Here is a 25107-nt window from a genome sequence, read left to right on the forward strand (position 1 = left end):
CCTCGTGTAAGGGGGGTGGGTGGATGTCCTCTGGGAAGCCTACAGGTTGTGTGCTGGGCCATGTATGTGTAAACGGTGATGGAAACGGGTATGGTGGGCCATAGGTGTAACAGGCAGGACTGGTTATCTAAATCTATTTTCCTGTGTCTATTGCCTCTGCAGGTCAGCGCCCATCAAAAGAAGGGTATATGGCGTGCCATCGCCAAGGAGGTGCGGACCCTGGGGCTGTATGGCAGAGGCCCAGCTGGGGATGGCCTCGCAACGAGGAAGGAGTGACCATCGATCCCTGATCCTACTGATGGCCAGCATACTGGTGATGGCCTATCCTGAGCTGGATGGGCGCTTGAGGGCATCACAGCAGCCACAAGGGGTGAGTACAGTGCCCATCATTGCAATTTACGCATGGAAGGGTGGTATCCGGGTGTGTCAGTGGGTGCCCCTAGGCCAGACCTGACATTGCAGTGTAGGTCCCCTGGTGGCTAGGGTTTAGAGGGGAAAATCTTACTACCTAGCTAGTAGGCATCCACTGCTGGTCAGGGCTGTGTGGGTCCCAGTTGTGTTGCTTTTTGCGGGGTATGCCCATCCCCATGCCTTGGCTGCTAACTATTTCTCTGGTAGGGCAATGCATATTGGGTAGGGCTGTTCCCTGTGTGTGAGGGTGCTGTGTACGCCAACTGTGGTGTTGGTGCAGCCATTGACTCAGTGTATCCTTTGTCCCTTCCCCCCCTTTTTTGTTTTGTTATCCTGTCCTTATGTGCATTAGCATCATCTGGTAGAGGAGCAGAGGCACCGGCGACGGAGGGAGCTGCATCCCACAGGACCCAGGAGGCAGAGTCCACCGACAGTGAGGGCACCAGTGGGATGGAGGGCGAGGGGAGCACCACAGTGAGGACTGAAGGGGACAGTTCAGACACAGATACCTTCTCCGATGGAAGCTCCCTGGTGGTGGTGGACACTTCTGAGACCACCCCAGATACAGGTTCAGCCGCCACCCCCATACCAACACCACCCTCTCAGCAGGAGGGTGGGCATCTCCTTCGCCCCAGGCACCTCAGGCCCTGCCCCAGTTAGCCCTGCTGCCCTGAGTAAGGAGGCTATTGACCTCCTGAGATCAATCTCTGTAGGGCAATCAACCATTGTAAATGCCATCCAGGGGCTGGCAGCCCAGATGCAACAATCTAATGCATTTCTGGAGGGCATTCACACTGGATTGGCGGCCCAACAGAGATCGATTCAGGCTCTGGCCTCCTCTCTGATGACAGCCATTGTCCCTGTTTCTACCGTCCCCCCTCCAACTTCCACTGCCCAGCCCCATTCCCCTCAACCCCAGCCTATCCCAAGCACACATACAGACGAGCATGCACACAGGACAACATGCAAAACTGTCACAGGCAGACACAAGCACCACACTTAATCCCACAGGCACTCACGCAAACACCATTCAGTTGCAGACACAACAACATCCACCATCTTCACTGTCTCCCCCTCCTCCTCCTCCTCTGCCTACTTGCCAGTTGCGTCTACACTCACGCATGCATGCACACATCCCCTGTGTCCTCTCCCACTGTGTTGTCCCCCCCTACTAAAATACACAAACGGAAGCACTCAGGCACCCAACAGTCATCCACCTCACAACAGCATACAGCCCCTGCACCCAAAAGCAGCAGACATCTCCAACAACCGCTCCCTCATCCTCCACTCCTATTCCTTCTCCTTCTTCCCACCCCAATGTCCCTAAGAAACTGTTCCTATCCACCATTGACCTCTTCCCTACCCCTCCCCCCCCATCCTGCACGTATGACCAGGGTTGGAAGAACCCAGCCAAGCACCTCTGCCACACAGTCTTGGGTCCCAGTCCTCACCGCACCCTCTCATGGTGGAAAGGGATCCAGGCCACATGTCCTGAAGGGGAAGGAGCCTTCACCAGCCAGCCTAAAGTGGAAGGAGACTGCCCCAGCAGGCAAGAAGGGAATGGAGCCTGCGCCTGCCACCCAAAAGGCCAAGGAGCTTGCACCAGCAGGCAGGAAGAGCAAGTAGCCTGCATCTGCCACCTGAAACCTGAAATGCCATGGAGCCTGCACCAGCAGGCAGGAAGAACAAGGGGCCTGGAACAGGAACTGTGACGGAGCCCCCACCACCAACCATGGTTGTGCATCCATCCGAGGGTGCAGGGGATGGACAGATTCCTCCCCCCACCATCAGCACCACGACTGTGCAGCTGTCCAAGGTTGCAGGGGATGGGCAGGAGCCTTCCCCCACCAGCAGCACCACCACCACTGTGCAGCCGTCACTGCAGGCTGACAGTATGTAATCCTGCCTCCATGGGCTGCTGTGCGGCCTGTCCACTCCAGGACCAGTGGGTAAGACACCCACATGAGAGACTGTGACCTTGCACTCCCCAGGAGCAAGCACAGGCCGGGTTGCCCCCTCCAGAACCAGTGGGTATGACACCCACCTGAGAGACGGTGGTCCATCACTCCCTAGGATCAAGCACAGGGCAGGTTGCCCCCTCCAGAACCAGTGAGTGAGACACCCACATGAGAGACTGTAACCTTGCACTCCACAGGACCAAGCACAGGGCATGTTGCCCCCTCCAGAACCAGTGGGTATGACACCCACCTGAGAGACTGTGGCCCATCACTCCCCAGGTCATGCACAGGGCAGGTTGCCCCCTCCAGAACCAGTGAGTGAGACACCCACATGAGAGACTGTAACCTTGCACTCCACAGGACCAAGCACAGGGCATGTTGCCCCCTCTAAAATCAGTGGTCTTGTTACATCTCCTGGCTGAGGGCCCGCCCCCTGTCCCCCTGAGGTGCCTGCCTATTTACCAACTGATGCCCCTGCAGTGTTCTCTTCATGTTGAAGCAGGTGACATGTGTGGCCTTGGAATTTGGCCTACGGCCATGTGGCCTACGCAAATTGAGGATTGGGCTGTGTCTCTTTTTCTGCACATATGTATATATCTATTATCTTGTCTAACTTATTTTTGCTACTGTGTTGATCTCATTACACACACTTTTGCGAAATCGTTTTGTCCTTGCATTATTCAGCCGAGTTACAGGGTCAAATTGTTTTTGTAATGTATCTGGTTGTGTGTATGGTGTTTGTGTGTGTGCGTCGTGTGTGTGTTGTGCGTGTGTGTGTCACTTTCTTTTTCCTCCCCCCTCCCTTGTGTGCTAGGCGGCTGTACTCACCGTCATCATCTTAGCCAGCATTAGTGTTTGTGGTGGAGCAGAAGGTAGAATATCATGGGGAAGACATGAAGTTCTGGTTTCATGGCGGCGTGGTTCTTCCCTGTGTCTCCAATGGTGAGTCCTTTCCCTTCTGAGCTCAGTTTCTGCCAGGCTTTTGATGTCGTTGGTACTGCCCCAGAAAAGGTGGTGGTTTGCAGTGCCTTAATATGGTGGGCAGATCATTGACTTCCATCTGGCTGTAGACGGCTACCGCCGTGGTGACTGTTGTTTCCGCCCTGGCGGTCGGTGTGGTACATTGGCTGTCTATCGGAGATCTTTCCGCCATGATCATAATTTGGCGGTAGTTACCGCTGGCCTGTTGGCAGTATTACCACCACTTTATCACTGACTGTCAGGGTCGTAATGAGGGCCATAATGCCATCAAGAGCAGAGATACAACTGATTCCTACCCAAACATATTAACAATGTGTACCTGTGTTGGCTAACTGACTGGGAGAGTAGTCATCAGTGTGGATGGTGTACAGGTGCACTAATCCCTTAGTGCCAGGTGTTTAAGTGGTCCCCAGTGGTGTTGCCAGCTTTAATGTCAGTGCTTAGGTAAGGCGCACCGGTTGGGTGAGTCAGTGTGAGAAATAGCTAATTACTAGTGCAGCAACTGAAGGCTAAGATCACACAGCATGTGCCAGCACTGACCCTCGGAGTCCAGCCACAGGGGTGCAGTACTTAAGAAAGGGTAATGTTAGAAATTGAAATTGGGTATCTAGTTGGCAGAGGTATGCACCCTTGTCCAAGTAGGGACCACAATCCTAGACAGGGTAAGTCACTACACAACCTAAATTATCCTGTGCTTACCCTCTGGTAGCTAGGCACAGAGCAGACAGGCTTAATTTAAAAGGCAATGTGTAAAGTATTTGTGCAATAGCTCATAGAGTAACACAGTGAAAACACCACAAAAACTACTCCACACCAGTTCAGGAAAATAGATATCATTTATCTAAATAAAATAAGACCAAAATGCCACGAATCCAATGTACACAAGCAAAGTTATGAATTTTGCAAGATCAAATCCTATTATAGTGCTTAGAAGCACAATAGCTCCAACTGGGGCTATTCAGATGCCGTGACTCCAGAAGGGACGCGGGACGGTCACAGAGTCATACAGAGTCCAGGCACAGTTCCTTTGGTAAACACGGAAACAAAGACATAACATGGAGCCGGGGAGATGAGGCTTTGCACGGGCCGATGCTGCATCAGTTCCTGGCTGCGGCCGGGTTGTGAGGTGTCAGTTCCTTACTGCTGCACAGGAAAGGCGAGGCTTTGGTTCTGTCCGATTGCAGGAGAGGTGATGCAGAGTTGGTGGCGAGGCGTCTGTTCCTTGTGAACCGGCAGCGTCGATGAGTCCAGCAGGTCAAGACACGATGTATCAACTTTGCAATGTCACAATCACACCACAGGACTTCAGCGGCATCGCAATGATGTCGGGCTTACGTTGCAGGATGAGGTTCTTCCATTCAGCGAGGAACACGGAGCTGAGCAGGCAGCGGTGCACATCAGACAACAGCACCGGTTATGGAGTCGCTAAAGTCAGTGACCTAGCTACGAGTTAGTAGATGAAGTTTTTGTTGGGCCGGAGCCTTCAAAACAGGAGGCAAGCTCAATCCAACTCCTTGGAGAGCACTTGTGGAGAAGGAAGAGTCCTTCTAGCAGAGTCAGGGCCCCGCAAGCAGCAGGGCAACAGGCAGGGCAGCAGTCCTTCTAGCAACACAGTCCAGATGAGTCCTTTGGACAGTCAGGCAGTCCCTTTGACAGAGTCCAGTTGTAGTGTCTGATTTCGTGGGGTCAGAGACCCAGTATACATACCGAAAGGTGTCTTTGAAGTAGGTAAAACTTCAAAGAGTGGTTTTGAAGGTCACAAGGCCCCCCTTTCAGCCCAGTCCTGTCTGGCAGAATCCCTGTTGGGGTTTATCAGTCCTTTGTGTGGGGTCAGGCCACCGGTCTTTGAAGTGTAAGTGAGAGCCCCTCTACTCTTCCTGCCCAGGGAAACCCACCTATATGCAGATGAATGCAGATGCAGCTGAGTGACCCGTGTTTATGGCTCTCTGGGTGGAATGCACAAGGGGAGCTGTCAACCAGCACATCCCACATGTGGATTGGAGACAGGCTGTAAGGCACAGACGGCAGTAAGTGCAGGGAAATGCCCACTTTTTAAAAGTACCATAATAGTCAGGGCAACCCAATATTCTCCCAAGAACTGAGTACTTATAATTCTAATTTACCAAATGCTCAAGAAGGACTCATTTTGATAATTAACTCAATATAGATGAGTATCAACATTTAATGTTCCAGACCATGCATGAGCCAATAAGTCCACATACGGCATGATATAGCATGGATGTCAATTTTATATGATCATCAAGTTTATACAAGAAATTAGAGCAGCAACAACAACACTGATTAATCGTGTATACAAGCACAGGTAACCTACTACAGTCCCACTAACTCCACATTTAGGGGACACAAGGAGGGCATCAATGCCCTGACTATCTAATACAAACAATAGTTAATAATTAATCAGTTCTGTCTGATGCCACACAGGTAATAAGAATCATTCATGAAATATTCCAGCAGAAATGCTGGGACTGTGCCTCCTGGGTCTGTGGCTGAAGTGTGACCAAACATTGTTCCATGACACGAACTCTGTCTGAAAGCTTATGATGATCGTTGTGTAGCAAAGTGAAGGCCATTGCCATTGCATCTATTTTGGTCTCCAGTGACACCTGGGACCTCTTAACAGCTGCCAAAGCTGTGTCCAGTTTATCCTCTAACGAGGTGGGTCCAGAAGAACGTTTCATGGAGTCTACATCTTACGGAGTGGATGTAGAATGCAGCGAGGGGGCACAATGGTGTGGGCTGAACCCCAGAGCAGAGACACCCCATGATTGCTGATGAGTCACCTGGTCCTTCCAGGGGGGGAGGAGACACAGTCCCTGGAATAAGCCCGCTTGTGAGCGCCAGTTGGCAAGGTGGCGTCTCGCAGCACAAGCAGACCAATCGTCTGGTTAAGGCAGAAGCAAGTGGCCAAACTCTGCGAATGGCGTACCAGCAGTCGTGGGACAACCTACTCCCTCTGCGAATTAGAATGCATCAGGCTGAGTCGTTGCTTCTCAATGCAGTGTCCCTGTTAGGCCTGGCTATGTAATCACAATCCCTTGAGTTACTATTATTCATGTATGTCTCCTGCAGCCAGACAGCTAACTGTGGAGACATCTAGGCAGCTCGCTGGGCCCACGGGGAGATGAGGGATGCCTCACTCACTCCCAGTTCAGGAATGTGACTGAGCATGTGCAGTCCTGCACTGATCAATCACTGGTGCATATTTCCCACTCCTGCAAAGGATGTACATAGCATGCGGAAATATGCACCAGGCCCTGTCTCCCATCAAGCAAGCCAGTACTACTATTTTGGCCACCAAGTCCAGCCGGGGCCCAAGGGCATGACTACCCCTACTGCCGCCACAACTGCAAGCAAGGATCACAAGGGCTTCAGCCACCACAGCACTTCCAGTGACAGGTATCGGTCCGGCTCTTGCTCTCACTTGCAGTATCCCAATGTGGTTAGGGGTCCAGATTGTAGCGCCGCACCCATCGCACTCACTGTTCGTCGCATACCGTTGGGGCAAAGCCACTTCCTTGACGTCCTGAGGCTCACCTGACAGGGCAACATGGAGCCAGCCCTATGGTTGCACCATCCTCTTTTCAGAGGACCTCTGATACACCCTCTGCTGCCCGAAGTGGGAGGCAGGCCACATCCACTAACAGGGCTTAGCACCTCCTTCAGTCAGACCAGTCTATGTCGCTCCATGATGTAAGCTGGGCCAAGCCACCGGCAAGATCTGCCTGGGCAGCCAATGAGGTCCCCTCACTTGGGCTCCATCAATGCCTCCATCTCCCCCTGAGCTACCTCTAAGTGAGAAGAAAGATCGATGGTGGCCGGGGCAGAGAGAAATATGTCAGATGGTAGGATCATTATGTAGAGCTCTGCTAGAGAGCGTCTGTCATCCTGGCTTTCCAAGCCACACCCCTTGTATTCTGAACCCTCATATTTTTTTTGCAGGTAAATATCAGCAGGCCAGACCTGCTGACATTTACCTGGATAAAAGGTCTGGAAAATACTTGTCTATGAAGCTTTTGGTGCGGTTCTAAAACCTGCCTGATACTACTTATTATCTTGAGAAAACTCATATTTGTTGTTATTAATTGCAGCCAATAAATAATGAGCCCTGTGGTATCATTTTATATCAGGTGCTATAAAAATGGGGCAGTCTTATGTGCGAAATGCCCTTCTAGGTGACTTCAAAGTTGAACGTGGATTAGGCCAAACGTCGGCTGGAACTCTGGGCGAAAGACGTTTAACTTGTGTCTGAAAGCCATGAAGTGGCTGTAGGACTGAGGCAGGTAATTTTCCACTGGACAAAGGAGGCTTTGGAGACTTCAGCTCGTTGTTGATTTAACAGTCCACATGTCTATACAGGGTTTAACAGTCAGCATTTCTACACAGCATGTGGCATGATGTTGGCATTGATGGTGACTCAGACATTCAAAAGGCTACAGGCAGTTACACAAACCCAGGTATAGTTCATGGGTCATTTTAACCCAACCCACGTTATTCAGAGTTTCTGTGGGCATCATTTCAAGACATTTACAGCTTCTCATCGCCCAGTGGCCTGAAGCAGGCTCTTCTAACGGGCAGTTTTCCCAACAGGTACAGGCTTAAATATCCTTGTGGATCAGGTCAAGAACTGACACACACATTCCAGGAATCAAGTTCTTGTATGAGTTTCGAGGGAGAGGGAGTACCAAACTCTCCATTCCATATTTTGCACTGGACCCAAGTCTGGACATGCCCATCCCTCATACAGCGTCAAACTGAAGGTGATGGGTGGAATGCGTGAATAGATCTTAGCAAAAGCAGACATTAGCAGGCTATAGCTGCAGCTCATAACTTCCTTTCGGACCTAAGAAATTGAGTGTCTTCTTTGAAGGCCAGGCTGGCAAACTGCCTTAACACAAAGCTATGATCCAAAAAGAAAGGGTGTGAAGACCTTCAGAAGAATAGATTAGTCTCATTAGGCTACTAGTGTTGGATCAGGCGCACACAACATTTTCATTCAGGGCCTGATTCAGAGAACTAAACTTACCCTTTTGTGTACGTTTACGACTGTTTCCTACTCAGAAAGGGATTTATGAGTTGTATCTTTATGAGTTCGGGGTCTCTGCACATAAAAATATAGTTTTGTTTATGAGCAGAGACTCCGCACCAGTAAGATACTACTCGTAAATCCCTTTGTGAATACGAAACAATAGCAAACCTACACAAAAGTGTAAGTTTACCTTTGTGAATCAGGCCCATAATGTGAAAACACAAAACTAATTTCAAGTAACATTTAACATAAAATGGTATTTTGTGGTTCACTATAATTATATGCATTGGATTCAAAGTTAATGTGTAGAAATATTTATTTGATTGAAACATTGTTTTGCGGCGTTTCTGCCCGACTTTAGTGCAGTCACTGAGTCATCTGAAATGATCAAAATGTTTGTACGATTTATCCTTTTCCACAGCTTTCATATTGTTCTCCACTTATCAGGATGGACGGTTCCATATACATTTTCTTACCTTGAAAGGGGCTTGTTATTATTTTGCCCTAAAAGGGGCTAGTTATTATTTATTTTTTTAATGACTCATTGACAGCCTAGAGCCCTGACACTAAGTCAGAATAGGTCTACGGTAGTAAAAACCGCTTCATGTAATAAAAGTTCATTCATTTTACGGAGCACATTCGCCCAAGGTCTGTTTAGCAGGCCTGAGCCCACAACAGTAATTAAGATTGAGAGTCCCAAACTAAAAAAATAGATGGGTTTCCAAACAGACCTCCCAAACCTTTAGGAAGAAGGCCATAAATCAGTAAACAACTAAGTTAATACGGATTTTATTCAGTGACTAATTACTCTAATCATTAAAATGGGCAATCTTTTCCAAGCCATCTTTGATTATGTTCAAAACTCAGTTTATAAATGTGATCTCAATTTTGATTTCAGCTCCTAAAAGAAGTGTCATACTGAATACTATCAATCTTGCTTGCGTCTTGTATCTCAGACGCAGCATAATAAATACAAAATCTATCCTTTGATTTATCTGGTCATAAACACACATATACAGTCTAATTCGCCAATCCCTATCTACCTTGGACAAATGGCCTCTACACCAAAAACAAAATGTGTACCTTGGACAAATGGCCTCTACACCGAAAAAAATAAATGTGCATTCTTTTGTGCACCTGTCTCTCAAAATCACTGCTCACACGTGTATTTCTTTTAACTCTGTTAAAATTAAAATAGCTTTGTTCGTCTCCGTTCATACAAGCAAAAAATGTACATAGAAACGTATATAATAAATAATAAAAAAACATTAAAGACTGTAATTTATACAAAAGAATTAAAAAGTATAAAAGAGTCCATTTGACCTGCAAAGTTAAAACATATATTTCCAGCCCATGCGCTCGCTAATCAATACTCAACATTTCCCTACTATAAATTGCATTACAAATATATGAGGCAACACAAAAACAAATTGCAGCAATCAGAAAGTGCATGGCAGCTTTATGTTCCCTGACTATGTGTGCAATTAATAAAGGCTTTAAAAGTGGCTTTCTTGGATTAACCTAAAACCCACAAAAAAACATAAAATGTATCAAGCTTTGTTTTGGGGTTCCATCGCATTGTCACATATTAGATGTTAGGTTCAAATGGTTAGTTCTAGGAAAAAAGGCAATGTGGTCTACCATTCCTAATCGCAACCTGGTCAAAACGCGCCGGTGTTGGGTATTAGTTACCCAGGTTAAGTAAGATTGAAAACCTAATGAAAGAGAGTAGGACTTGTATATTTGCACTGTTGATTTCTCGCTCTCCATCGAGTTTATTTTACTTGCCCTAGCATCAAGCTGTGCTCAGCCTAGACTGAAAACCGACATATTTGAGAAAAAATAGCATTCTTCTTTCAAGGTACTTGAAAAAGACTAGCATAGTACTTGATTAGTCTTATTTCCCATCTTTGCAGTCCTGAGCTTATTCGTCTGTAGACATCCTTGGGCTTTGTAACTGAATTCCCCCACTTGGGCACAAAAAACATTCCTCTCCTCTACTCAGCAAATGGTACTGCCTCCTTGGCTCTCCAGTACCACTCTATGTCCCGTTTTGCCAAGAGCATATCTAGTTTCACAAGCATGCGGCTACCACGGGAACCCCACTCTCTCAGCTATCAGCCCCAGCAACGCCATTATTGGGTCAGGTTCAACTCTGTCTGAGAATCACTTGTGACAAAGTCTTGTGTACACCCCGCCCAGTCACTCTGAATCCTGGGCAAAACCACATGGTGTGAAACAAATGATTGCGGTGCATCATCCTGAACTATCACTGTTCGCAGTATTGTCCATAAGAGGGAGCCTTTGGCGAAGCCCAAGTGATAGACCTCTGTGAACCCACTCCAGCCAAGGAAGTTCAATTGGTGTCCAAAAGGTATGATGCTTGTAGGAGCAGGAATTTAAGGGCCTGTGTTTTGGTGCATTGAAGCATAGCACTCCCTTTAAACTTATCTTGAGGCAGCTGACTTTCCATGTGATCATTTTACATGTGTCTTGGAATGTTGAAATGGGGATCACAAAGAAGAGGTTTAAGTAGTGGCATGAAAGTATCTTGGTGTCTGACCAAGTGTGTGTCTGTGTAAATAAACGAACAAGGTGAATTAACATTCCTCCCTGTAAATTTTAACCCACATCACACTGCCAGAAATGAAGTGTTTGTCACTAGAACATAACAGTACATCCAACTAGAATGGGGCATAATTACCTCAGTGAAGCACTCCCGGAGCTCAGACAATTATAGGATAAGAGTACAGATATACCCCGTCCATCACCGAACTGCCTTTAAACAATGCCTAACAGGTGAGAGGCCTCAGGATCCAGACAGGCATCAGGCTGACACAGCAACAGGAGATTCTGTGGAGTTAGCTCTGTGTCCCACCCCTTCATTCTTGCCTCCTTTGGTGATGGTGGTGCTGGTAGCTTCTGTTTCAGACCTTCATTATCATCACTTTGTGTGAGGTTGGGGCAAGTTGGTGGCCTCGCGGAAACCCAGGGTGAGTCGTCTGGTCCTCTTATCATAGGGCCATTTTGACATCTTTTGCATAGGATGCTTGCTTTACAGTTCAGAGTCTGCTGTGAAGGGCAACATCAACCCTCCACCACCGTGCTAGCTCAGGTGATCCTCTCCTGCACCGAATCTCAGGCAACAGAGGAGTCACAAAGAAGAAGGAGCATCCTTTGTGTAGTACTTTCAATTTCAATGGGAAGAGGAGAATGTATGATAATTGCGATGCATTCAGCTTCTGTTCTTCAGACACAAAATACTTCTTCTTTGGCTGGACCAGTGGTGTGCAATCAGGAGAAATCAGGAGTTTTGATGAGTCAAGTTGAGGTTTGATCAATCACTCGTTCGTGGAAATTAAAGAGGCAGGCAGTCGTGACCCGTAGGGGGGGAGGTAGTTTAGCGGAGGCATATGCAGTGTGCTCCTTGAGTTATGAAGCAGGCATAAACAATCTGTAAAAGAAAGAAGAGGGCCAGTCTGTCTGAACTTCTACAGTTGTATGCCCTTCAGGGCCTCTGGTGTTTTGCACCTGTTGCAGGTTGTTCCACCTAGACCTGCCCTCTGCCTCTTATGATCTTTTCTCCAGCTGCAAAGTTTTGAGGGCCAGAGAGGGCACCTTTGCTTTTACCTCGTGAAAGACATCTTCTTTGGTGGATATTCGGTGTTCCACCTCAGGCCACCTTCTGGAGGTCCTGTTAATAAAGGGATATCTCAGTCTCTGTGCTGCTTACTTCTATCTCAAGAGCCAAGTTTGTACCACGTATCACTTGGAGGATCTGTTCAGGAGGAAAAAAGTATGCCACTGGACTAGAAACAGCATTCCCTGTCTCTGTGGTGGGTTGTTTCTGCTTGCTTCTGTTCTCCCCTCAGTGTGGCAAATTTGTCAATCTTGCTTCACTGTGATTCAGTATGCAGCTGGAATTTCCCCATTGTATAGGTAGTCAAACTGCGCATAGTGGAGAAGGCAGGAATAAGGCTGTGCCCATAATGTCTGACAGCACCAGAACCGCAATGTGTTTAGCCTTTCAGATACTCTTACTTTTGAAGTGTGAGGTCCTCTGGCACCACCAGCAGTGTCAGTATGTTTAGATTTAGGTGGCTGGCTAGTCTGTGTGTGGGGGAGAGGTCCAAATGGCTCATTACAGACAGTCACCACTTGCCACTTCTTAGGCCCTCCATTTACCAAGAGGGGGCCAGTTCTGTTGCATGCCCCCATGAAGATTCTCCCCCCAACATACAGGGAAGAGGGAAGAGGAAAGCAAATCAGAAAGAAAACAGTAGTGGGTCCCTCCGACCACTTCAGACGAGCATCCTCACCCCACCCCCTCTACCAAGAACAGTTCATTCCTCGCAATCCAGTGCACTGAGTCTGGAATGGCGGAGGCGGCACTCACCTGATGGCGCCACAGGTGAGCACCCACATTTACGTTTGCAGTGGAGTTATGGCCAAATCAGACCTCTCTAACCCAGCAAGCTCTCCGTGTTGTCCAGCGAAGCCCTTTGACACTCTTTGACCTGAACACCGACTCACTGCATCAATGCCAGGTGCCTATCATTCAGGGATCCCTGCACCCCAGGAACATTCTGCATCAGCCTGATTCAAAATTCCTCCTCATTCAGCAGCTTGGCACCTGTCTGCCATGTGGCAAAGGCCATGATCATGAATCCCAAAGCAGGCTCAGTCACATCTCTTCCACCCTGTTCGTGGGGCTAACCAGCCCTCCGTACCTCCCCAAGCCCCGTGCAATGTGTAGGCTGTCTCTGGGTATTGCTGGGCTAGCAAGCATCTAGTTCTGGGCTTGTGCTGGAGTGGTGTTCTTCGGTTGCAACCACCATCTTGGCATTCAAGCCTCACATCAATGTAAACTTTGTTGATACCCATAAATCAAATTCTTAATAATGTGTGAACATTGAATTTTCATCCATTCTCACATTTTAAACTTATTCTAAAGCAGGAAATTATGTAATCTTTGACTGGTAAGTGTATGTACAAAGTCGGCTGAATATATGGGCCTAGAAGCTCTCATGTGAGGTTTAATGCTTCTGTTATTTGAAATCTATTTAGTCATGCCAGCTAAAACCAATGTTGACCATGTTTCTCTTTGCACATACTTACCACCCATATGTACCCTTTTCACGTTCATAAACAAGAATGTAGGAGTTCCTTTCCATCTTTGTGTCCAATAAATATTCCCTATTTATTTTAAAGGTGAGAAAATGATACCCCTCAAAATCAACACATATCTGACATATATGACAAAACGTTTTCAATTACGGAGAAGTTGAGAATTTCTCAGTTAGCACAGGATGACCTGCTTGTGAGTGAGGTGGGAGGGCCCACATATTGGATTGCTTTTAAACTTTGTGTGCCAGGTTTACAAAGTAGTCAGAATTCCCAACGGGAGTAAGCTTGTGTCTACAGCTGACGACATTTCCGACTGTGTGCTCTTGGACTCCTAATGAAATGCATGAGCCTCGAAATGTATGACCATTGTGGAGCTCCATGAGTACACCAGATAACTCTACTCCAGCAGAAAGTCAGTAGGTGAAATGATTGACAGTCATGGTTAGAAATTCTGTTAAATGTGAACTATTTTAAAATCATTTTTGCCCACTCCAAATGTTTTTTTCGTCTGTGGAAAATAAAACCTTTCCATCCAAACTCATGACATAATGAACAGTTACATGTGAAATCCAGCTAACCCTCACAACATACTTACTTTTTCTACAAATGCAGGTTTGTGTTTGCTCTAAAATATTTGTGAATACAAAGTATTTACTTGTTAGGAAATTTACTTTCACGCTGATTTCAGTTTTTAATGTAAACAATTATGCTTTTTAGACCGACAAGCGCCACCTTTTGGCATTAAAACCCCTTTTTATTTGAGTCAATGTTAGAGATAGACAACCTTTGCTAGAGTTTAAGCTGTTTTTTTGATGTTGTAATGCCCTTCATGGTTCTGAAAGGAAGGAAATGTTTAAGATGCCTTGAGCAGGAAAATGAAATTGTAAGGGAATCCACAAATCAGTGTTGAGATGGGGGAATTTATTAATTTCTAGGCCAACAAAGGATATGGCTCAAAGTAGCAAGTGTCATTTCAGCTTCCCTTTATCGAAGCACCATTCTAGATAGCCCATACACACAAGCACAATTCAAAGGTGCTACAGGGACGGATCACCCTTCCCTGAGACCTAAGAAAGAGGCTCAGACTGACCGCTGTGCACATCCCTTGACAGGTTGCAGTGAGAATTAAATTCTGTACCCAGTGACATAACTGTTCAACACCGCAGGAATTATAGTCTAACATTCAACAACAGAAAACTGGGTACATGCTCTATATATGTGGCCCAATCATGCGTCTTCGACTGAACTCACTTGCCAAATCTGGTGAGAAGAGCACAGTCGCGAAGGTTTAAATTGAGGCCGGGCCCGGTGGGATGAGGTCCCAACACAGGAAACAAGCATTATCAAAGCCTATAGGTCTGATGTTTTTGTACTAATACATGCAATGTTAGTGCAAAACACATAGCAACGAGTCAGTGGGAGTAATTATGGCGGCTTTAGTTGTAAAGTAGTCACTCATGCAGTTCACTGTAAGCCCTTGAGCAGAGGTGGAAGAATACTCCCAGTTAACACAGTTAGGTGAGAGATGAATACTCCACGGAGCAGAGTCAGGGTGTGCTTGACAAAGTTGCAAGTCAATGGATGAAAGAGACTTGTTGAATAAAGTCAGTGTTAGAGAGGCGCAGACCCAAGCACTACTCTACGTATAGTGTTAGCAGTAGATCTGTGTGACAGCTGCTCTATCAAGCTAACAACAGCTTTTTAAAAATGGATCAGTCACACGGCCTGGGAGGCCCAGTCAGTGTTTCGGTGTTGTGCATGTGTGTGGTCTATGTGTTTGCTTGACACTGTGTGTGCTGGCGTCTGGAAGCGACGACATTCCCAAGCTATATCTGGACCTCCATGCCGGCGATGGAGGTTCGGAGAGAGGCCATGTCACTCAGTTTCTTGTGTTTTCATGTGGGATAGGGAAATCAGATAGCAGGAGCATGCATAACTTTCATGAAACGTCTCCAGTGTGTCCAGAAGTGTGAGTAGGAAGAGCACACATTCTGCTCCAGCCTGTATTCCAGGGCTCACTGCAAAGTGAACCAGGACATGACCCTACACCGGCTACACCATTGAGAGCTGTGCCCCTTCAATCACTTTACTTTCAGTCACAGGTTGTGGTTCAGTAGTGCTGCTCTCCGTGCACTTCAGGTTCTGTCAGTAAAGCCACAACTGTAGCAAATTCTCGCTGCTTTGCTCCTGGCTGGCAAAAATCTCTGTGTACTGCATGGGAGAACAAAGGCACTGTACCTTTCAGGCAGGACAACTACTCTGCAAGGGGTAGTCCCTTTCTCCTTCCCCACACACAGGGCCAGCTTTTTATAGCAAGGCTAATCCTTACACTGCTTTCCAAAGGCAAGGCTATCAGTATGGTAAGGCATGAGCCTTCCACTGCTCCCCAGAGACAGGACTCCCTACCTTTTGTAGAGTGATCCCCCCACTGTTTAATGCAGACAGGCCTTTTTCTGTACGGCAAAGGGTGACCCCTGCTCTCCTCGGGCAAAATCATATTTTACGAAGAGTAACCCCTGCAATGCTTCTCTCAGGCACGACCATTTCTGCATTGTAAGGGGTGACCGCTGCAGTGCTCCCTACAGGCTGGGCCCCTTATATTGCAAGTGTTGAACTCTTCGTCTAAACAGACCACCCTCCACAAAGCAAATGGTGACCCTTGCACTGCTCTCCAGGAGCAGGCCCATATCTATATTGCAAGCAGTGTCTCCTGCACCCCTCCCCACAGGTAGGACCATTAATATACTTTAAGAGGTGACCCCCTGCACTGCTCCCCCTAGGTGGGAACCCATACATATTGCAAGGGTGACACCTGCACTGCTCCTCTCAGGCAGGGCCAACTCTGCACAGCAAGAAGCGACCCTGCAATGCTCTCCACAAGTAGGGCCCTCTCTAATTTGCCTGGGATGATGTCTCTATTGCTCTTCTAAGGCAGGACCAATAGTATACTGAAGGTGATAAAGACAGATGACAGCATAATAGATGTGCCAAATGCGGGCAGCCTCTCGGAGCCTACACATGAAAGGGGCACTATGCCTTCAATACTTCAGTGTAAATGTCAAGAAGGGTTCTTATTTACTCTTCTCAGACCATGCTTCCTCTAGGATGCCCCTGCCCGCACCTTTTTTATTCCACTTAAAGCACTGACAGACTCAATGAAAGAAAGACAGAAAAGAAGAAAGGACAAGCTCTGTTCCGAGCCTGCCAGGTCAATTCCTCTCCTTTCCCAAAGCAAGATTCAGCCTTTAAAGGACAGTCCTACAATTGGGCTCTGCACTTTAGAGTTTTTTGTCTTTTGGAGCTTTTCCTACATGTGTTGTTTGGCATTCTCTCGGTAAGTCACGTTACATCCGTGACAAACACTGTGCATTCCGCATAGGATTACCCTTGCTCAGAGCATCTACGAAAGAGATGAAGGACTGACTACTGGTAACGCGTCCAGCCCTTATAAATTACCTGTACCTGGACACGTTGGATGTCGGTGAATCTTTTAACCGAGTCGGGCTCTCCTCATCCTCAATAGTCGAGTCACTCAGATCAATAATCAATAACTGTTGTAATCGGTAATCAGTACTCAATTAATAGATCAATATAATACATCGGAAATCAATAACAGTTGGTATTTCGGGGCACCATGACCTTTCAGTCATGAATAACCACACCAGTTTATTAAAAGTTAGTGAATTTATTTCCCTATATTAACAAAGCTAGCACGATATATATATGTCTCAAAACCAATTGATATATGTATATGAACATTACTAGCTGTCCATAACGGCGGAAGAAACGCAATCTACGCAAAATCTGAATAATGATACACTCTGTTATAGCAATGCAAATCACCAATGTGACTAACTGTATTTGACTAATTGCATACATTCGGTCAGCATAACAAGATTTCAATTCTTCATGGTACATTGAATGAATACCTCGACTAACCTCTAATTAGCATTGGCATGTGGGACTTCATGCAAAACGAATTTAGTCAACACAAATTTGGAAAACTTCTAGCTAGGATCCTATCAAAAATAGCAGTTGGTACCTAAAAGGAAAAACACAATGCATAATACATTTATCCTTTCATATTTACCAAATACAATCAGCATTCAAGAAAAGTCTTCGTCCTTCAGGTACCGGTTGATCAGCATGGGGCAAGTTTAAAAAAGGGGGCAAAGTTAAGGGCAAGCTCCCTTGCAGCGGCAAGGAGAATGGGGCAAAGTTACTGCATGGGCAAGACGGGGACAAATCAAAGTTAAAGTCTCTAGGGTGAGAATTCTCAAAGTCTCTTTCTCTCAGATAGAGAAAAGGGCATCAGGGTGTCGTCCAAAATGGAGTCTGGCATCAGGCTTCAAACTGGTATCGAGGAAAATGGCTGACTTCTCTTTGTCCGGTGGGTTTAAGTAAGAAACATTCCAAATTCTGTAGGGTCTTCCATTGGAGGGTTCATAGGTTGGCTTCAAATTGTCCAATCAAAAATTGTCTTTTACTAGCGCCCATTTATGCATACACTGTCCTTGGCGCCTTGGAACACAAATTGTATCATGGTTTGCCAATTATTTTACTATCTGTACCTTCATTGCCCGCACCTGCAGAGACTGACCTTGTATCAAAAGGGATGTAACCGGCCTAGCACGAAACCTTGGAGATAAGTGTACCAGCCAGTTTCTACTGGAAAAATACAACTTCAAGCAAGAATATATTTCATTAATTCAAGGAAAAAAAGAATCACGCAGTTAGAATTTGAAACCAAGCAACTAGGCCAAAGCCTGTACTAAATTTAAGCTAAGCAAAACAGTTTTCAAACAAGAAATCATGGCATACATTTGCGATTATGACGGATTAGTACATTTTTAATACTTCATGATTAATAAAGCTCGTTTATAATGATGGTGAACTACCCCGAGGGCACAATTTCCCTCGTACATTATTTCTTTTACTTAAAATCACACTTCAATATATATGTCGGTTACACGGTGTACATGAATATATGTCGAATCTTCTTTTCTGCGTCATCACTACCACACCCAGCCCTTGAAAGGACCAGCGGACTGCAAACACAATATGTAGGTGGCTTGAAGGGACAGCACAGAGAAAGAAGGGGAAATGCCATTTGTGACTGTCAGTCTATTCTAAAGACAGAGCATTGGAAGGGCATTTTAAAGCTCTGTTGTCAACCTGTATCACCCTTTGTTATTAAGACATGTTAATCCACTACAGATCAGTGAATACCGCGGCTTTCTTTTTTCTTATCTCAGTCCATACCTTAGCTGGAATATGGATAGAAAGGGTTGAAATCAAGATCAATGTTAAGAAATTGAGGCCTTGCAAAATTGAGAAAGTATATCTGTTTAGGGGTGCAATATATCCAGAGGTATCCCTGAGTATAAGCTCCCACTTTTAAAATGTTGAAGAACTTTTACTTAGTTTCTTGCAAGATGTACCTATAGCTCGTGGCTTATCATGAAGTTTATTGCTCACTTGCGCTTCTGAGGAAGAATCATGTAGAATCCTTGTAATATTGTGTTTCATCTAGGCGCAATGTAGGTAGCTATCTCTAGGCAGAACCAGGAATACCTACGGGAAATTACAGTGGGGAGGAATGCAGAATGCTGCATTTCTGTAATGTGGGGCCTTACATTTGAATTCATTAAAGTTTCTTTCTACAGCTTCTGCGTAGTGCTGTTTTCAAACCAGACTATACCAAATGAATATTTATGTAGGTGAATGCAACAGAATGCTAAAGTCTTACGGAAATGTCCACCAAGTGTATTAACATGTGTAAGAAGACACTAATAATGTGCATGTTAAGTTGTATGCATGGTCAAGAAGATTCTACAAACTAGTTTCCTTTCTTAATGCTTCTGTGTTAGACTGTTTGGAGAGATGCCTTCTATGAGATGATCATTCTAACTCATTTCTTTTTTAGGTGCTTTTTGTTTTGTACACGAGGGATTTACTATGTATAATGTTCACAGGTGTCTGGTCTTTTCGAATGTACAGCGCCCCGATACCTTCGGGTCATGTTCACACTCTGCATGGCACTTAACATAAATAAATTAATTATGTTCCCTATACTAATCGCTCCATTATGGCTCTTTAGTCAGATGTGATGAATCAGAACACCACTTAGATATTGGGTATAATCTTCAGTAGAAGAGCTCATTTGCACTGATCCAGAAAATAGGTAAAGAATATTAATGTGAACACTTTTTCATTATATTTGTATAAACCTTTTTGTTGCAAGAATATTAGAACAGCAATAACAATACAACTCCACGTAAAAGCTGCTCATGCAGCAGTTGAGTCATTTACGCTCTAGATACGCTCATCACCTGTGGGCGGATAATCCTTAATCATCTCCCAACCCTATCATTAAGTTAATTCTTTCTTTCATTCTGAAAGATTGTGCTAAAGATAATTTGCATATATTAATCGAATCTCATCTGCAAACATAATCCTGCTGTTCATCTTGGAGTACCTTGGTGCTGACATAAAAGGTAGGAAAACAGTGGTCATGTGTTATTTATTCAGTGAGTTTAATCACTTGCATCCTCAACATTTATTGCTCTGAAGCCTGTTCGGAAGCTTTTGTGAAAGAAGTTTGCTTTTGTTTGGCTTTGTAAGTGTGAAATAAAAAACTAATAATCCTGTACTTTAGTTAATATTAGAAAGAAGGTGCAAATGCAAAGTGCGTTTAGTATAACAACATTTTAGGGTCGACATGAGTGGACCTAGTCATGTTTCTAAATTTACTTTAAAATGTATGCTATTTGCAAGCACTGTTTAATGTACTCTTTCTCTGCCTGTGCACCATAGACTCTCAAACTAATTGTATTAAATCCAGTTAGCTTGTCAGTCCTGCTTGTCTTGTGTCTTCTAAAAAGTTTATTTTTAAGTGTGTGTAATGTTCTTGAAGAAGGAAAAGTTTCAGTTGAAGGGCATTTCCTTCTACCAAACAAAGGTGATGTTTTTTTTGTTTTGAATGTGCTTTTGTTTTCTGTTGTAGAGCATAATAGAGGACTACTAAACAGATGTAGATCTAGTCATTAAACCGTGTGATGTGTTTCCTTTTTTTACCATTGCATAATCTATTGTATCCCTTTATTCACACCACAGTGACTGTACAAATTCTCCATCTACAAATGTTTCCATTTGGGAGATGAGCAACGATGTTTCCCCTTAGAGATAGACTCCATGTCAAGTCTTTTATTGATCTGCATTTAGAATATCTTTCATGTTCCTGCTCTCTTGCTAAACTGAGCAGTCCTTATAACAGAATGTTCGTTGACTTATTTGCCTTCTGTTAGACCGTATTCAGTTCTGTTTATTAACTAGATTAGGACTCAACTTCCACTGTCATTATCGATTTACACTTATTTGCATGTTAGACCTTTGAATTCATCGACTAACCATTATCGTTTTGCCTTCTGTATTGGTTCTTAAATTTCAAATAAACCTGCAGGATTTACACCTTGAACCTTTTCTTGTGTGCATTTTCCACTGTGGTTTTACTTATGTGAATTCTCTGGGTTTACATAAAATACTAGGGCTCTCATCTTTAAAGACTCACACATAGCCCAATCCATTAACAGTCCTTTTTATGTTGAAAAAAGCTGACAGCTTTGTCTTATGTTTATGCTGAGCCTACGGGTCCTTTTACACAGTACACGTTTTAGGAGGGAAGGTTATGGCCCACATTTAAAAATCGGGGTACCTTGACTTCTCCCAAAAAGCAACAATTGTCCAATCTTTCCCCCAGTGCTTTCCCCTCCTTTATTTTCAACTGTGAAAACTTGCTCCTCATCAAAAATATTAATTGCAGGTACAGTATGGTGCCTGGTGGACATTCATACTCTCTTGTGTGCCCAAATGGTGTCAGCGTTGTCAAAACTCTCTTAAGATATTCAGAAAGTTCCTCTATTTGTTCAAAGAGAAAGGGGCCTTCAATGGTAGGACGTAGCTATCAATTTGTGCAGCAGGTGCAGAGACACCGTGGCACAGTGGTTTGCAGGACCCATTAAATCCTAAACTGAAGTTGTATTTTACAATACAACCAGGGGTTCGGGATGCCCGTTTTTTTCTTAGCACTAGAATCCATGACATCCTTGGTTCGCCCACTGGTTAAGCGCTTTGCTACGAGCATGATCAAGTATGCGCGAAAAAGCATAATAATCTTTGATGTTTCTAAACAACGTCCTCCAAATTGTGCAGAATTAATATTTAAGATCACGACAACGAGGTTCCCATTTACGCGTGCATTCACGCTGTTCTTGGTGGAGTTATGTGAACAGAAAGCTCGTGCACGCTTTAGCAGGATGTCCTGATTAGTGCTGTGTTCTCTGGTAAGCCGCTTTATCGTGCATTCTCTTTGTGTTTCATTTGCAGACTCCACATTTCCACGCCTTGAAACGGGCTCGCTGCTCACGTCGGTGCTCGTGCCCCTCTTGGTCGTCATACTGCTGGTGCTGCTGGCCGCCTACTTTTTCAGGTAAGAGTCGCGCGTGTCACGTGGTGTCTCCAGTCCGGGCCTGCTTTGCCTGAGCAACCAGGAAGTGTGAATGTTTTTATTCTGTATTCCTGCGTGAGGCAAGGCAGCCAGCGGCTGATGGAAGAGTAGCGTTACAGCGCTCGTCGCTTGCCGGCTTTCAGGATGAGAAGAAAGAGCTTCACGGGGCTCACCTGGTCTGTAAATCTTATTTTGCAAAATAGCGCCGCGATGCCTCAGTTGTTTAATACAGTGTATCAAACCGACGTGCCTGGCTTTCGTTTAGGTTCAGAAAACAACGGAAGGCTGTTGTTACTTCTGGAGACAAAAAGATGCCAAATGGGATTTTAGAAGAACAAGGTAAAAACACATTTTTATGAACTTTGGTTTTAAAAGTTGATGTATGTTTCACTAGGAGGCTCGAGTAAAATTCAATTGTAACCACCAGTATGTTTCTCGTATATTTATGAATGCCTGCTTCCAGTGTGCTGTGATCATTAATGCATTACCAAAACGTAAATGAGTGATCATTCGCGGGTGATTTGCGATGAAAAATGAGAAAATGTAATGTCAGAGGATATAACGGAAAAGGGCTGGATTTTGGTACTGTTTGCTTATTTTATGCGCCCCCAAATGGCGGTATTTGTAGTCGCAGGTGATACCCTCAGGGAATGAAAGGGTGTCTTATGCTGTACTTGACATTGAAAAGATATCCTACTGCTCTCCTCCCAGCGGTACCCAAGTGGCTGGCGCGCTGTACATCTCATGCTCCTGAGGTCAGGAGAGCTGGTTTATGTCACTTTAATTTCTGCGCTTTTTAGTGAAAAGTCACGTTTGCTATCAAAATACTTTTTCCGTACGTTTAACCAGTCTATTAGTGTCCTTGCAAAAACACAAGGTAGAGAGCAATTGAACGCAGACTCTATGTTCATAATGTTGATAATTAATCGCGTCCTCACGATGCGTGTACAGTTTAGGGTGACCACCTATCATGGAAGCAAATTCTGGACGGGGGTGTAAAAATCTAGGACAATGGGTCAATGTTACGGACACATCGGCGGGGATCACGCACCATTACATTAAATAACAAAATGGACGCCTAACACCAGTCCACTTCAGTATAGGTTTGTGTTATTTGGTCTGCACAATACATAACAGTATTGAACACACATTTATATGTAACTGGACATATTTGGAGATTAAAACATTAGCCAACATGCGCACTAATCAAGATGTGACCACTGATAAAATGAAGAGTTCATAGGATTCTGCCTCGTTAACATGAATGTTGGTAACAGAAACAGACATATTTTGTTGAACATGCACTCCTTTCAGGGCGGCCTTCTGTATACTCTAGGGTGGAAGTAATATGTGAATAGCAAACCAATGGCTGACAAGTGGTAGCTTAAAGACTTGTTTAAGTCTTATATACATCATATGCAGTGTACTTCCTCTTTCTCCAGATTAACCATGGCAGCAGCAGTATATTAGGAAGCTTAGAGTCTAATAACGCTGCACTGATTACCATATTATGGGTGTACTATAAGTATTAGATTTTAGATGTAAACTTGGAAACTTTCATATGCCCATGCCATAATGAAATTACCATTAGTGAACTAGTCAGTTGTTATGGATATATGTGGACTAGAAGCATACAAGTAGAGCAACATTATAGTCTGTTAAATCAAACAATAGAGGTTTCTGTACAGCTCACTTCCTGAACTTAGATATTGTAATTGTATATACATAGCACTTACTATCCTTGATGACTTGTTGAAGTACTTTATGCGGGTAGCACACTGCTCCAGAACCCAAGGTTAGTGGTTAGTCCAGTATTATTAGTTATTGTTGGCTATTCGGATTTCTCTTGTGTGCCCAAGCAAACCATTCCATTTATTCTCTCAGATTTCTTTATGATGGATTAAATAATTAGTGGGGGAGGGAGATATTTAAGCTCATGACGATGCTTTGTGGGATTAACAGATGAGCTAGTGAAAAATTGGATATTTTCTGGTTGGAGAGGTATGACTTTCAGAGGAAAAATATGTTGTGTTCTCATAAATGAGCTGTGGGCAATTTGCAGGCATGCAATAGAAGAAATAAGGGCAAACAATTGTATGACAGTAGGTTGTGCTCAGAGAGAAGAGGCATGCAGACATTAAAAGTGAAGAAGAGGGACATATCAAAGAAAAATGGAAAGGTGACATTCAGAAGTTATAATTAAAGGTCAGATTCTTGTGCTGGATTTTAGGGATATAGCAGTTATTTTTTAAATGCATGGAGTTTGAGGATGCAAGACTGTAAAAAGAAACATTCGCAAGTGCAATTTATGGTATAGTTGGTATTTTTATAAACACTAGAATCAGGTAAACAGTCTCTCCGCTTCTAGGATAATGCTAGACCACTACTCCTTGCAGGTCAGCTGCTCAATGGTTGGAAGTGAAAAGTAATGGCTGGACACGCGTCACAAAATATCAAGAGCATTTGGCTGCACGCAAAGGAAGCACCTAGGGGCGGCTCCTCCATGAGGGTGGAGGAGTGTCGTCCCCCGCCAGCAGCGACAGCTGCAACACTTTTACCAACTTTTATAAGAGTTGCTGGGCTGGAGAGAGCCTGCACAGGCTCCCAGTCTGCCTGGGAGCGCCCTAGCTGGGCGCTCCCAGCCAATCCTGATGCTACTTTGAGCAGCGTCAGGATTGGCCGCAGGGCAGGCTGGGAGCCTGTGCCTGCAGCAAGGAGAAGCAGGAGCAGAGCGGCGCACAGCAGTTAAGGTACTTAAAAAAAATATATAGTTTTAATGTTAGTTTTAATTTTACTTTAACCCCCCACCCCCTCCCTGCACTCCACCCACCCCTTCTGCTTGCCGTGAGATGCTCCTGGAAGCACCAACCTCATAATAATGTGAGAAAATACATGGACAATTAATGTGCACATTGAAGAAGGGGTTCAGCAAATGTTTGAGCGGGTGTCTTCTGATTTTAATCCTCACTTTTTGCTCAGTTTATTCATTACAAAGCAGAGTTGGATCCATCTGGATACCTCCAGTTTGTATTAGCACAAGATGGAGGTCAAGGGCAGAAGTGTATTGGCTGCATTCC

General features: G+C 44.9%; 1 protein-coding gene across 2 annotated transcripts in view; it reads left to right on the forward strand.

Moving 5' to 3' along the window:
- The window catches only part of PTPRE (protein tyrosine phosphatase receptor type E), a 939227-nt gene that overhangs the window by 601593 nt on the left and 312527 nt on the right, over nt 1-25107 (forward strand). The window contains exons 6-7 of one of the 2 annotated variants that reach the window (XM_069239717.1): nt 21910-22012; nt 22296-22369. In XM_069239717.1, coding sequence (XP_069095818.1) covers nt 21910-22012; nt 22296-22369 — 177 coding nt within the window. Of the gene's footprint in view, nt 1-21909; nt 22013-22084; nt 22207-22295; nt 22370-25107 lie in introns of those variants that run through there. The other variant, XM_069239718.1, reaches the window with a different exon arrangement.

Source organism: Pleurodeles waltl, chromosome 6 (assembly GCF_031143425.1).
Source record: "Pleurodeles waltl isolate 20211129_DDA chromosome 6, aPleWal1.hap1.20221129, whole genome shotgun sequence".
NCBI classification, from domain to species: domain Eukaryota; kingdom Metazoa; phylum Chordata; class Amphibia; order Caudata; family Salamandridae; genus Pleurodeles; species Pleurodeles waltl.